We start from the raw sequence: 12,067 nt of genomic DNA, 5'->3' as shown, positions 1-12,067 counted from the left end.
AAAATGTGACGGAGGAGCCGGGCCAAGAACAAATGGTTGAAGTGTTTGTGTGAGCGAATATAAATGACATGTGAAAAATCACATGAAAGGATTTGGATTTTAACAAATAGCAAAGCATTTATTTGAAAGGCAATTTAACAAATTGGCAAAGGTGTAACAACTTCATGAGGACCAGGGACATAAACGCAACACTTTGTTGTCTTTGTCTGCTTACTTGCAAAACAGTGTGAAAGACAGAGAAAGAGGAAGGGACAGAATCAGAGGGACAGAAACCTGGGCTTGGACATGAGCTTTAACAGAATATCTGACTCCCCACTTCGTGTAGTATCTCGTACACCAACACAGACACACCGGTGTAACAGAAGCAGGCTCAGTTTAAACACTGCAGACATTCTGTCAAAATGCATTTCTTGCAAATTGCATTTTGGATGTTGAAAAAGCATTTGATGAAACAAGCAGATTTTGCCCTGAGTATGGAACATTCATGTCACGTAGTTTATGGGCGGGGGGGCGCTTTCAATTAATACTCAGACACACACTCATACGAGGATAGAGATGGCACGAGCAATCACACACACACACACAAACACGTAGGCATCCAAACACCTTGGAGCCATCAAAGCTCAAAGAGGAGGCACACAAGTTAACAGATGACAGCGGTAGGGTGAAATCCAGACGTCCTTGCATACATAATGATTCGCAGTTCAAATTCTATTGAAGGCAGCTGGTTTGCTTTTAGGGAATACGACCTGGGGATGTTCTTGGAATAAACACACACACACACCGACATAATCACAGATGCTGGGAAGATGTTGGGTTCTATTCAAGCGCAGTGGGAGACGCTAGAAGCTTGCACGTATTTGTCTTTTTGCGGTCGGGTTGAGTAGGCATGTTTGTACTTGTGTGTGCATGAAACTGCAATGATGCACATGTCGCTACGCACCAGAAACACAAATGCAAACATGAGTGTATATTGTGTTTTATATACAATAGTGTTAAAAGGTGTTCAACCCACCTTTGCAATCAGGCTGAGGGGATCCCGGCAGGAAGGTGGCAGTGCTGACGCCCCTTCCTGCGCCAGGTCAGGTACTTCCTGTTGTACATACAGCTCCAGCATGGAGGCCAGCTGAGACAAGCCTTGTTTCTTGTTCTCAGACATGGAACTCAGGTCTGTAAAACAATGTTTGAAAAACAAGTACTATAATCATTTTCCCCCATCAACCAGTCGGTTTGGATCCACGTCTCTGAAAAACGTCTTTACTTTATAATTTGATCTGATTAAAAGTTGCTAAATTGTCGTGGCATATTAATTACAGCCCAAAAACGGGTTGTGTGAGGTCACAGTGAACCATAGAAATTGAATCAAGTCAACTCAAAAACATTAGGCGCACGCACGCACACGCACACACGCAATGGAGGAGAGACTTACGTGATTCATGCTCCTCCAAAGTGTAGAGCTCCTCACTACTGCTCTTAGAAGGACTTAACTAGAAAGGATATGAGTATGTTATTATAGTTTAACAGAAGTGTACACACATTATGTGTGGCACTTACTGACATATGTTGTTGCTGTTGCATGCAGTCTTTTAGAAGCTAAGAAAAGCAGTTTTTTGTTTTTTTTAATCAATGCATTGATTTTCAAGAGGAGAAAGAGGAGTTTTCTTAAATGAACTTTGGTGCTTTAAATAGCAGAAATGAACGCATAGAATAACCCGTGAATCTGATGTTACAAAGTTTTCTTCACATGAATGTTACGTACATTTCCACTGCAACTATCAAAAGTGCAAAAGCCATTTAATAAAAAATAAGAAACATACCAAGGCAAAGATGAGTCGAGCAGCCAGACGGACTGAGTCAGTGGGAACTCTGGGTCGGAGGCTTTTCAGACATTTACACTCTGTCTTATGGCCGCACCATGCTTGTTTCTGCCAGAGAAGGGAATTTCAGTAAATTGATACACACACACACACACACACACACACACACAAACACACACACACACACACACACACACACACACACACACACACACACACACACACCTGGCATGTGGTATTGCAGTAGCGAGCCATCTTGCACTGGGAACACCGCAACAAGTTCTCACGTCTGGACAGAAAGAGAGAGAAAAACCATTCGTTAATTCTGCTGGCGAGGCAGGAGATGTGAAAGCTTCACTCAACAAGTGAACGACTCAAGTGAGCTGGAGTGAAACCAACGATTTACATTTTAAAAATCACGGTTTTCAAGCTTTCCTTGCTCAAGTAGCACGTCAGCGATTGGAGAGAGACACTGTTCCACTGCGGAGTTTTATTTATGTTTTAGCAGCTACACTACAAAACATATGCACATGTCAGCTGAGGCATCCTGCATAATCCTTCCATTGTCCTGACCTTTTCCCAACAACGCCGTCTTATCCTCATCTATTTACTGTATCGAGTCATCCGCGTGCATCCGCCATCTGGTTGCATCTACCTACCCGATGGCTTTTAGATCGTCTAAGAGCAATACATTAGTGTCCCCTCACTGTCGCGGCCTGTTAGCATCACGGCGCGCTGCGCGTGTCTGAGCACCTTCGAGGTCTGCTTTGTTTCTCGGAGTGACACCGCTGTCCTTTCCGGTTTGCCCGTCAGTCTGGTAACAAGCGAATGCACGGCGGCGACAGTCTGCTTCACACAGCCAATTACAGAGAGTAGTGAGAGCAACACTAAGAACGCACACACACAAGCACATTTAAGACACATTGTGAGTCACAGGAACTCAGTGGGAGTGTGTGTTTGTGCAAAATGTTGCCTGAAGTCGGCAGACTTGTTTAAACTCCCTTTTGACATTTTTAATAACACTAATAATAGGACAGAAAAACGATAAACATCCAAAACAATAGAAGATGAAATAAAACGGGGAACTTTGCGATGGCACGGTGCAATTTACACGTTCTAGTGCTTACAACCGGCAACCCAGAATGTTCTCCATCTTGCATGCATTTTGTGTGTGCTAAGGATTTCTCTGCATTACTAATGTCATTCCAGCATTGGAGCGAGAGCGCACAAGAGTAAGCCTCGGCAGAGGGGCCCGAGGCCGCCTCGGCATGAGCACATTCACACGGAGCAGTCACTCCGGGTGGTTCATCCTATGAGGCAGAGGGAGAGAAAATGAGAAAATACTGCTAATTACATCCGACAATGGAAGGCATTATGAGCATACACACAAAATAAGGTAATGGAGAACACGCTATGATGGATGATAACACATTTGCCCGGGGCTTATCGTACTGGATATGGGACATTTGATTAGATTGGACATACTTATAAATGCTGCGGATGACATTGCGAGGACCTTAAAGGCAAAAGCGGCGTATAATGTGAACACACACTCTCACACACACACACACACCGTGGGTCCGACAGAGGGCTGTTGCCTGTTAATATCAGCGTCAGAAGTTAAGTGTTCCTCAGACCTTTTCAGTGCGCCACCAGATTGGTCTGTTGTATTTGGCCTGAGGCCCTCGCCCAGCCTCAACAAGTTTCCCCACCACGCGCCGTCATTTCGGCCTTTCCCACTCGCCCCTTGTAGTTTCTGTAATTTACAGCTTCCCACTGCATCAGCCTCCTCCCGTGCCTCATCCTACCCAGCATGTTTTGCGCTGCTGTGTCTTATTAGCGATGACCTTTCCCGCCTGGAACCCAATAGTTAAATTTATAGTCCCGCGCTGGTAGGTTCGTAAAAACACAGCTATTCCCGTCAGGTTGAGAGCCACCAGAGACGGCGGAGCCACCCACGGTTTAAGAAACACAAGCCTGCAGTGCGGGACGCGATGCAATAACAAAAGATAGGGGCCGGCCAGACCTAAACACAGCCGGGTGTGGCTGTGGGTGAGTTCGGTCACATCACAAGCTGCAGGAAGTCCATCAGTCTTCCAGCAGCGCCGACACCGACCATGACACCCAGTTCGAAACGTGTTCCCTGCAGCTTCACTTTGAGGGAAATGCTGCCCTTCAGAAAGCCGTAACAAGCTGTAAGAGCTGTGCCGTGTTTGTGTATTGGTTGTTTATATATCAGTTATTGTAGCTCTGCAGCACTAAACCTTCAGAGATGGGTTTAAAGATGCAAATATTATTTTATATTTTGAAAAAGCAAATCTTTGGATACGTCCCAGAACTACTATAAAATTCATGAACATATCAGCGTGGAACGATGTTGATGTAACGGTTGTAAATAATGTTCTGGAGTGAAAAGACCCGGAAGCAACACAACGTCTGTCCAGAAATGGGCCTCTGATGATCACGGCCACGAGACGATATCTGTGCGATTCTGTTTAATGAGCGACAGGCTTGTGAAGGCTGTGTGAAAATCAACGAGCAGGACGAGTTAATTGGCATTATTGAGTTTCCATGACTGCTGCGTCAATGTGATGAAGATCTGACAGATCTTTTAGTTCACTTGATCGGCCAAGAACAGGCATTACAATTTGGTTCTTTTATTTGAACTCATATTGACTTACCAAAAAATACCACATGTTTATCATTACCACTATTAATTCTCATAGCAATGAACTAGAGATTCAATAACTAAGTCTCTGAGAGGAGAGAGAGGTACAGGAAGACAAACAGGCAGAAACCCACTCGGTTTGTATCAGTCCAGTACTATATATATGTAGTTACTGAGTACTATACATTATATATATATATATATAAAATGTAGTTACTCAGTACTAGATACACTACCGTTCAGAAGTTTGGGGTCAAGACATTTCCTTATTTATATGTATAAGAAAAGCACGGTTTCTTTCAATAAACATAACATTAAATGAATCAGAAATACACTCTATACCAGGGGTCTCAAACTCAAATCAGCTGCGGGCCAGATGCAGCCCACTTCAACTGAACGCGGGCCAGACTAGCGTCCGAACGGCATGGTCGACAATAACACAACTTAACACTCACTTTCAAAAGCAGTCATTGAACCCCACCCTGGGGGATCGGTCCGAATGAGACTACAACACTAGTCCTCCTTTAACTCAGCGGGGGAGACCTAAGGTCATGTGACCGTGGAATTCCTTTATAGCCAAACGTGAAGTTACGTGAATCGAAGCTGCGTAGTAATGGACGGAGACGCTCGTCGGTGACGTCAGATGCTTCATGTGTTGTTAGTGAGAGTCGTAAAGGAAAACTTTATTAAACGAGCGATGCTAACGGTTAGTCACATGATCACCTGCGCGAAAGAGGGCAGGAAACATTTCACCCTCCTGCTCTCTGCACCTCGGCCGACACACACGACCCGCCCCCCATGTCAGTCACATGCATGCCACGTTCACTGGACAAGCACACAGTAGGAAACCAGAACATCATAACATGTCCCACACAGCAGCTGACAGTGGGGTTACAGTATAAAACTTGCGGGCCGCACTAACATTACACTTTCATATTAAGGATGGGGCCACAAAATATCGTCCCGAGGGCCGCAATTGGCCCGCGGGCCGCGAGTTTGAGACCCCTGCTCTATACATTGTTAATGTGGTAAATGACTATTCTAGGTGGAAAAGTCTGTTTTTTAATGAAATATCTATATAGGTGTATCACTCCAGTGTTCTACTGGTACATTGTATTTGCTGATCGCCTTAGAAGACTAATGGATGATTAGAAAACCCTGGTGCAAATATGTTAGCACAGCTGAAAACAGTTCTGCTGGTGAAAGAAGCTATAAAACTGACTTCCTTTGAGTTAGTTGAGTATCTGGAGCATCACATTTGTGGCTTCGATTATACTCGGACAGAAAAAGAGAACTTTCATGTGAAACTCACCGGTCTATTCTCCTTAGAAATGAAGGCTATTCCATTCGAGAAATTGCGAAGAAACTGAAAATGGTGTGAACTACTCCCTTCAGACAACAGCACAAACGGGCTGTGACCAGAGTAGAAGGAGAAGCAAAACGCCAGTGTCAACGTCCACAGAGGCAACTCCGGGATGCTGGCCTTCTAGGCAGAGTGGCAAAGAAAAAGCTAATAAAAAGAATTGATATGGGCAAAAAAACACAGACAGGAAGATTGGAAAAGAGTGTTATGGACAGACGAATCAAAGTTTGAGGTGTTTGGATCACACAGAAGAACATTTGTGAGACGCAGAAGAGGTAAAAAGATGCTGCAAGAGTGCATGACGCCATCGGTCAATCACGGTGGAGGGGATGTGATGGTCTGGTGCCTCTTTGGTGCTGGTGAGGTGGGAGATTTGAACAAAGGTAATAGGGATTTGAAATAATGAAGGCTGTCAGTTGCCATGCCGTACCCCGTGGACGGCGCTTGATTGGAGCCAATGTCCTCCTACAACAGGACAATGACCCAAAGCACACCCCCAAATTATGCCAGAACTATTTAGGGAAGAGGCAGGCAGCTGGTGTGCTGTCTGTACTGGAGAGGCTACAAAGTCACCACATCTCAACCCCATCGAGCTGCTGCGGGAGCAGCTTGTCCGTGTGGTACACAGGACGTGCCCATCCAGCCCATCCAACTTGTGGGAGGTGCGTCAGGAAGCGTGGGGGGAATTTTCTACAGATTACCTCAACAAATGAACAGCTAGAATGCAAAAGGTCTGCAATGCTGTAGTTGTCTGCAAATGGAGCATTCTTTGACGAAAGCAAAGTTTGACAAACAAAATGAATATTTTCAAATGAGTACGCCAGATGTTATCGGTAAGTCATTTCCTCTGATATGACAGATGGAGATGACGCTGTAGTTCTGGCCACAGCGACCCACGACTTCCTAGTTCAGCAAACTGTTCTTCCGAAGGACAAACAGAGAAACAACACCCACATACATTCTTCATAAGCCACACACATTATTCCTTGATCCAAATGCACATAGACGAATCATTTCTGGCCTGCAGGCAACAACCGAAGGAAGCAAAACAAACTGAAAAAGACCACAAGAAATATATATTAACATCGTTATATTGGGGTTTTTTTCACTGCATTAGTACCCAATGATACGCAAAATCATTTTTGAGAGATTAGGATTTCTCTGATGAAGAACATTGGCCTCAGTTCTCGCACTCTGTTCCTCTTTTCCTTTAATCATCCTCTGCCCGCTCTCCATCCTTTCCTCTCCCTCTTGCTTTCTTCCTGCCGCCTTTGTGTCCGCCCTTCTCCTCAGATGTGTCAGATGTCGTGTGAGGTGATGGTCTTGTGGATGGCAGGTCCAAGGTTGGACTGCAGGCACAGTAGGAGACCTCATGAATAACATTAGATCGCTTTCATTAGGAACATGAAGAACACTGAATTAAAACCTAGACACATTCTCTCCGTGTCTGTGTGTGTAGCCCCTCCTCTTCCTCTCAATGTCTTGTGTTATTGGTTCTAAATTATGGGCTATCTATATATACATTTTATTGACTAAGTAATCAACAGCTGAGTCTATAATGACAATTGTGATCACTCTAATCACTATAATCACAGTATTTGCCTGTAAAATCCATTGTCTACTGAAGAGAAGCCTGGTAGCTTTAACATGTTGTTATTTCGCTCAATTCAAAGATTAAGATTAAATATCTACAGATAATTTCAGCTGTATTTTGTATAATAAAAAAATCATATAAATTGGCAAAACAAAAAGAAGAAAAGTTGGATAGTCAAGTCACAGATATGATGCAACAATCCATAGGTGTATATACTCAGTGTATTGTGCTAACATGCAGTCATCCTCAACTTCTGAGGTCCCAATGGAGGGGCGGGCAGGAAAACGCACAAAAAGAGAAAAACAAGCAGAATAAAAAAGGACATAAAACTGTCCGGCGAAGAAGAAGTGACTGAAAGACGCTGGTTTCCCTCATTGATATGCAAGAGCATAAATGTGTGCACTTCGCTGTGTGTACATGTGGTCATTTTTGTTAAATCTATGCGATCAGACACCTAATTAGGCCTACCTCAGCATGTCTCTGTTGGTGTGAGTGTGTGTAGCATGGTAATTAATTTCCCGTGAGTATTGGCTGCTGTGCTGCAGCCACAAGAGAGATTTCGTTCTGCGGTATTTGTGTGCGAGTGTAAGTGTGCGCCTGCTTGTGTATGTTAATAATTAGTAGCGTCCTCTTTCCTGGGCTGTCCCGCCGTGCCTGAGTGAATTCTCTCATTTCTAGGCTGAGTGGCCAACACAGAGTGGTACAACCCCCCCCCCCCCCATGACAGGTAGTGGTGTGTAAGTATGGAGGTAATTCACTGACGAATATGAACATGAATCAGCAACATTCCAGATGCCTTCAAAGTGGAACCTGGAAAAGCACTTTTTCATGTTCCACATGCAGAAGCCCGTCGCCGTTCCGCTGGAGACCCGTCTTTTGTATTTGACAGCAGAGATGACGGTTCCTCATGCAGCAAAAGCTGATCCTCACGGCAAATGTGAGCGAAAGTAAGCATGACAATTCAACGAATGAGCTTCCTGGAGGGACGCTACTGCCATCCAGTGTTGCCTCTGTGCTACCATAGTCCATCCAAACCGACCACTCAGTACACTGTAAGCATCCACAGCTCCGCTACACGCCAACACGGGAGCGTAGACTAGCGACTGGCATGTAAAAGAGAGACAGACACCAGCTGTGCTGCATCGACAGCCTCCTGGAGTCCTTGCTGGGTTTTTAATGGCTGTTTAGAAAATGACGGACGGGGACTCATACGGGACGAGTCTCCTCATGGTTTTATCGTCACGGTGATGAAAGTGCATGTTCATTGACAGACACACACACACACACACACACACACACACACACACGTACATGCACACAAAATGTGGCCTCAAGGGAACATCTTTTCCTTTTTGTGCAATGACTTTTGGTGTTTTTGTACCGCGTGGGTCTACTAGCAGAACATGGCTCAGCTCTCCTTCCCCTTCGCCCCGGCCAGAGGTGAAAAGTCAAAAGGATTTAATAACTAACAGAAGTAAATACAGTTGCAAAGTGAAATACGCTATGAATAGTATAATATTCCGCGATTGCGGTCTCATAATCATTCTGGAAGCGTGAAATCTCTCTCCTGACTAAACCTTTGGCCTAAAGCTTCTTTATGTAAACATGCATAATATCATCATAATCCAATAGCTAATACAGTAATATAGTTGCCTCGCAGGGCTTTAACATCCTCTGCTCCTAAACGGCCTGACGGGAGATAAAACTCATATCTATATATATATTATACATATATATTCATATCTAACTAATATGGAATACAGAAGATTCATGCATCCATCCCCAGCTGAACATTACATTATGGCTGCATGTCATGTGTAAAGTCATTAAATGACTTAAAATGGGTTTAATTTATATTACAGATATTAATCCAATACTAATGTAATAACTAATATCTCATATGACACACACACACTACAATTCGACCACTAGTCATGACCACATATTATAATCCCAACCGCTCAGCGGGCTCTTCTGCTTAAATTACTCACAACCGCCTGAAGACCGTTTCAGAATGTGTTCAGTGTAGGTCGGGTCCCAAACAAATACAATGCAAAGCTAAGATCGATAAGTAAAACGTATGCATTATTCCAATGAAATGTGGTTGAATGAAAAGCACAGAAGAAACACAAAATGCCAAATGGGACACGTGCAATGACAATGTTTGTATGAATAGTTCAAGTATTGCAGATTTAAATGCAAATTCAGCTCTTACCAAACAAGAAGCCACACAAAATAAAAAAAAACTCAGAAACCTTATTAATATTTAAAATCTCCAGATAGTTGTTCGTGGTCACAGCAATTCATAAGTGTAAAGAAATCAGGCTTAAAATGTGTTGGGAGACATCATTCCAAATAATCCTACCCACGGCTCGAATGCGGTTTACTTTTACAGCTTTTTGTAATTGTGTTTTGTACACAAGCATTTACAAGTATCAGATGCTCTGCTCAGTGGAGCAATGTGACTCCTCAGGGAGCCCTTTCATTTTATTCAAATTTCTACTGGGAACAAATCATCCCAGTTCTGCACTTCCTGGAAACACACCATGACTTCCATTAGCTCTGTTTACACAAAAATGAACCGTCCACGTAAAAGAATCCGGTCGGACTCATGGTCCTCATGAGGACAGTTAAGACGATGCATGCAAAGGTTTGACTTGATGAATACCAAACATTTACACACATGGGGAGGCGTGGTCCCAGTTTACAGCAAACTGCTTGGTTTGCAAATTACACAGCTGTGTGTGTGTGTGTGTGTGTGTGTGTGTGTGTGTGTGTGTGTTTTGCCAACACCAAGATGTTTTGAGACACCTGGGTATTTAACTGCAGGAGGCTGGGAAAACCAGACTTAGATGGAGAAGAGAGAAGCAGATGCGAGCAAAATAATCGACACAAGGATTGAGCAGAGCAGGACAATAAAAATCCATCTGAGGAATGAAGAGAGTGGAAGAGACGCACGCTCGAGAAAAAACTAGGTGTATGAGAAGAGAAGGAAAGCAGATGGGAAGGAGAAAGTTATAGATGCCAGAAGCAGCAGATGGGATGATGAATCGAGGGGGAGATACAGGTGAGGAGGAAGACGAGCGCTGACTTGCCCATTGAACCTTTTCCCTCCTCTCATCTGCTCGAGCTCCTCTTTCCTCCGGCTCGTCTAACTGCCTCTAAAGTAGTCATCTGTATGCCTCACATACGCCTGCATCCACACACGCTTATCGCTTACTGTATGTGTGCCTGCGACACGAGGAGGGAGGGATATGCGGAAGGAAGAGATAAGATGTATGCATAAGCCTGCATGAGTAAGAGAGACGGGGTGGGTGTTTGACAAAGAGACAGGCTGTGCTGGAAGAATGAAGACGAATGAAGAGAATGGACCGAGAGGCGAACATAACGCAGCAGAGTAGAGGGAGAAAAACGAACAGGAGATATTCACACAAGTGAGGGAAGTACGGAGCACTCTAAGAGAAAAAGGTGTGTTCAGACAGAACGTGAAGCAAATTTTAAATACGAAAAGTAAATTGAGCAAATTAGAGAGCACAAAAATAATATGATCCTTGTGATCTGCTGAATAAACATGAATAAACATGATAAACGCTCCCTAGCTGGGTGTGTACGATGCCTCCTAGCTGGGTGTGTACGATACCTCCTAGCTGGGTGTATGCGATGCCTCCTAGCTGGGTGTATGCGATGCCTCCTAGCTGGGTGTATGCGATGCCCCCTAGCTGGGTGTGTACGATGCCTCCTAGCTGGGTGTGTGCGATGCCTCCTAGTTGGGTGTCGGCGATGCCCCCTAGCTGGGTGTGTACGATGCCTCCTAGCTGGGTGGTACGATGCCCCCTAGCTGGGTGGTACGATGCCCCCTAGCTGGGTGGTACGATGCCCCCTAGCTGGGTGGTACGATGCCTCCTAGCTGGGTGTGTACGATGCCTCCTAGCTGGGTGGTACGATGCCTCCTAGCTGGGCGTATGCGATGCCTCCTAGCTGGGCGTATGCGATGCCTCCTAGCTGGGCGTATGCGATGCCTCCTAGCTGGGCGTATGCGATGCCTCCTAGCTGGGCGTATGCGATGCCTCCTAGCTGGGTGTATGCGATGCCTCCTAGCTGGGTGTATGCGATGCCTCCTAGCTGGGTGTATGCGATGCCCCCTAGCTGGGTGTGTGCGATGCCTCCTAGTTGGGTGTCGGCGATGCCCCCTAGCTGGGTGTGTACGATGCCTCCTAGCTGGGTGGTACGATGCCCCCTAGCTGGGTGGTACGATGCCCCCTAGCTGGGTGGTACGATGCCTCCTAGCTGGGTGTGTACGATGCCTCCTAGCTGGGTGGTACGATGCCTCCTAGCTGGGCGTATGCGATGCCTCCTAGCTGGGCGTATGCGATGCCTCCTAGCTGGGTGTGTACGATACCTCCTAGCTGGGTGTGTACGATGCCTCCTAGCTGGGTGTGTGCGATGCCTCCTAGTTGGGTGTCGGCGATGCCCCCTAGCTGGGTGTGTACGATGCCTCCTAGCTGGGTGGTACGATGCCCCCTAGCTGGGTGGTACGATGCCCCCTAGCTGGGTGGTACGATGCCCCCTAGCTGGGTGGTACGATGCCTCCTAGCTGGGTGGTACGATGCCTCCTAGCTGGGTGG

At 45.5% G+C, this 12,067-nt stretch overlaps 1 protein-coding gene across 3 annotated transcripts in view; it reads right to left on the bottom strand.

Annotated features, from left to right (window-relative positions):
• The window catches only part of smyd3 (SET and MYND domain containing 3), a 48,270-nt gene that overhangs the window by 32,308 nt on the left and 3,895 nt on the right, over nt 1–12,067 (bottom strand). For 2 of the 3 annotated variants that reach the window (XM_040164890.2, XM_078085090.1), the window contains exons 2-5: nt 2,043–2,106; nt 1,818–1,925; nt 1,430–1,487; nt 1,016–1,170 (exon numbers count right to left, since the gene is read on the bottom strand). In XM_040164890.2, the coding sequence (XP_040020824.2) occupies nt 1,016–1,170; nt 1,430–1,487; nt 1,818–1,925; nt 2,043–2,106 (385 nt within the window). Of the gene's footprint in view, nt 1–1,015; nt 1,171–1,429; nt 1,488–1,817; nt 1,926–2,042; nt 2,107–10,537; nt 10,667–12,067 lie in introns of those variants that run through there. The other variant, XM_040164897.2, reaches the window with a different exon arrangement.

The sequence above is a fragment of the Gasterosteus aculeatus genome, chromosome 12, assembly GCF_964276395.1.
Source record: "Gasterosteus aculeatus chromosome 12, fGasAcu3.hap1.1, whole genome shotgun sequence".
In the NCBI taxonomy this organism is placed as follows: domain Eukaryota; kingdom Metazoa; phylum Chordata; class Actinopteri; order Perciformes; family Gasterosteidae; genus Gasterosteus; species Gasterosteus aculeatus.
This window is presented reverse-complemented; position numbering and strand designations above follow the sequence as displayed.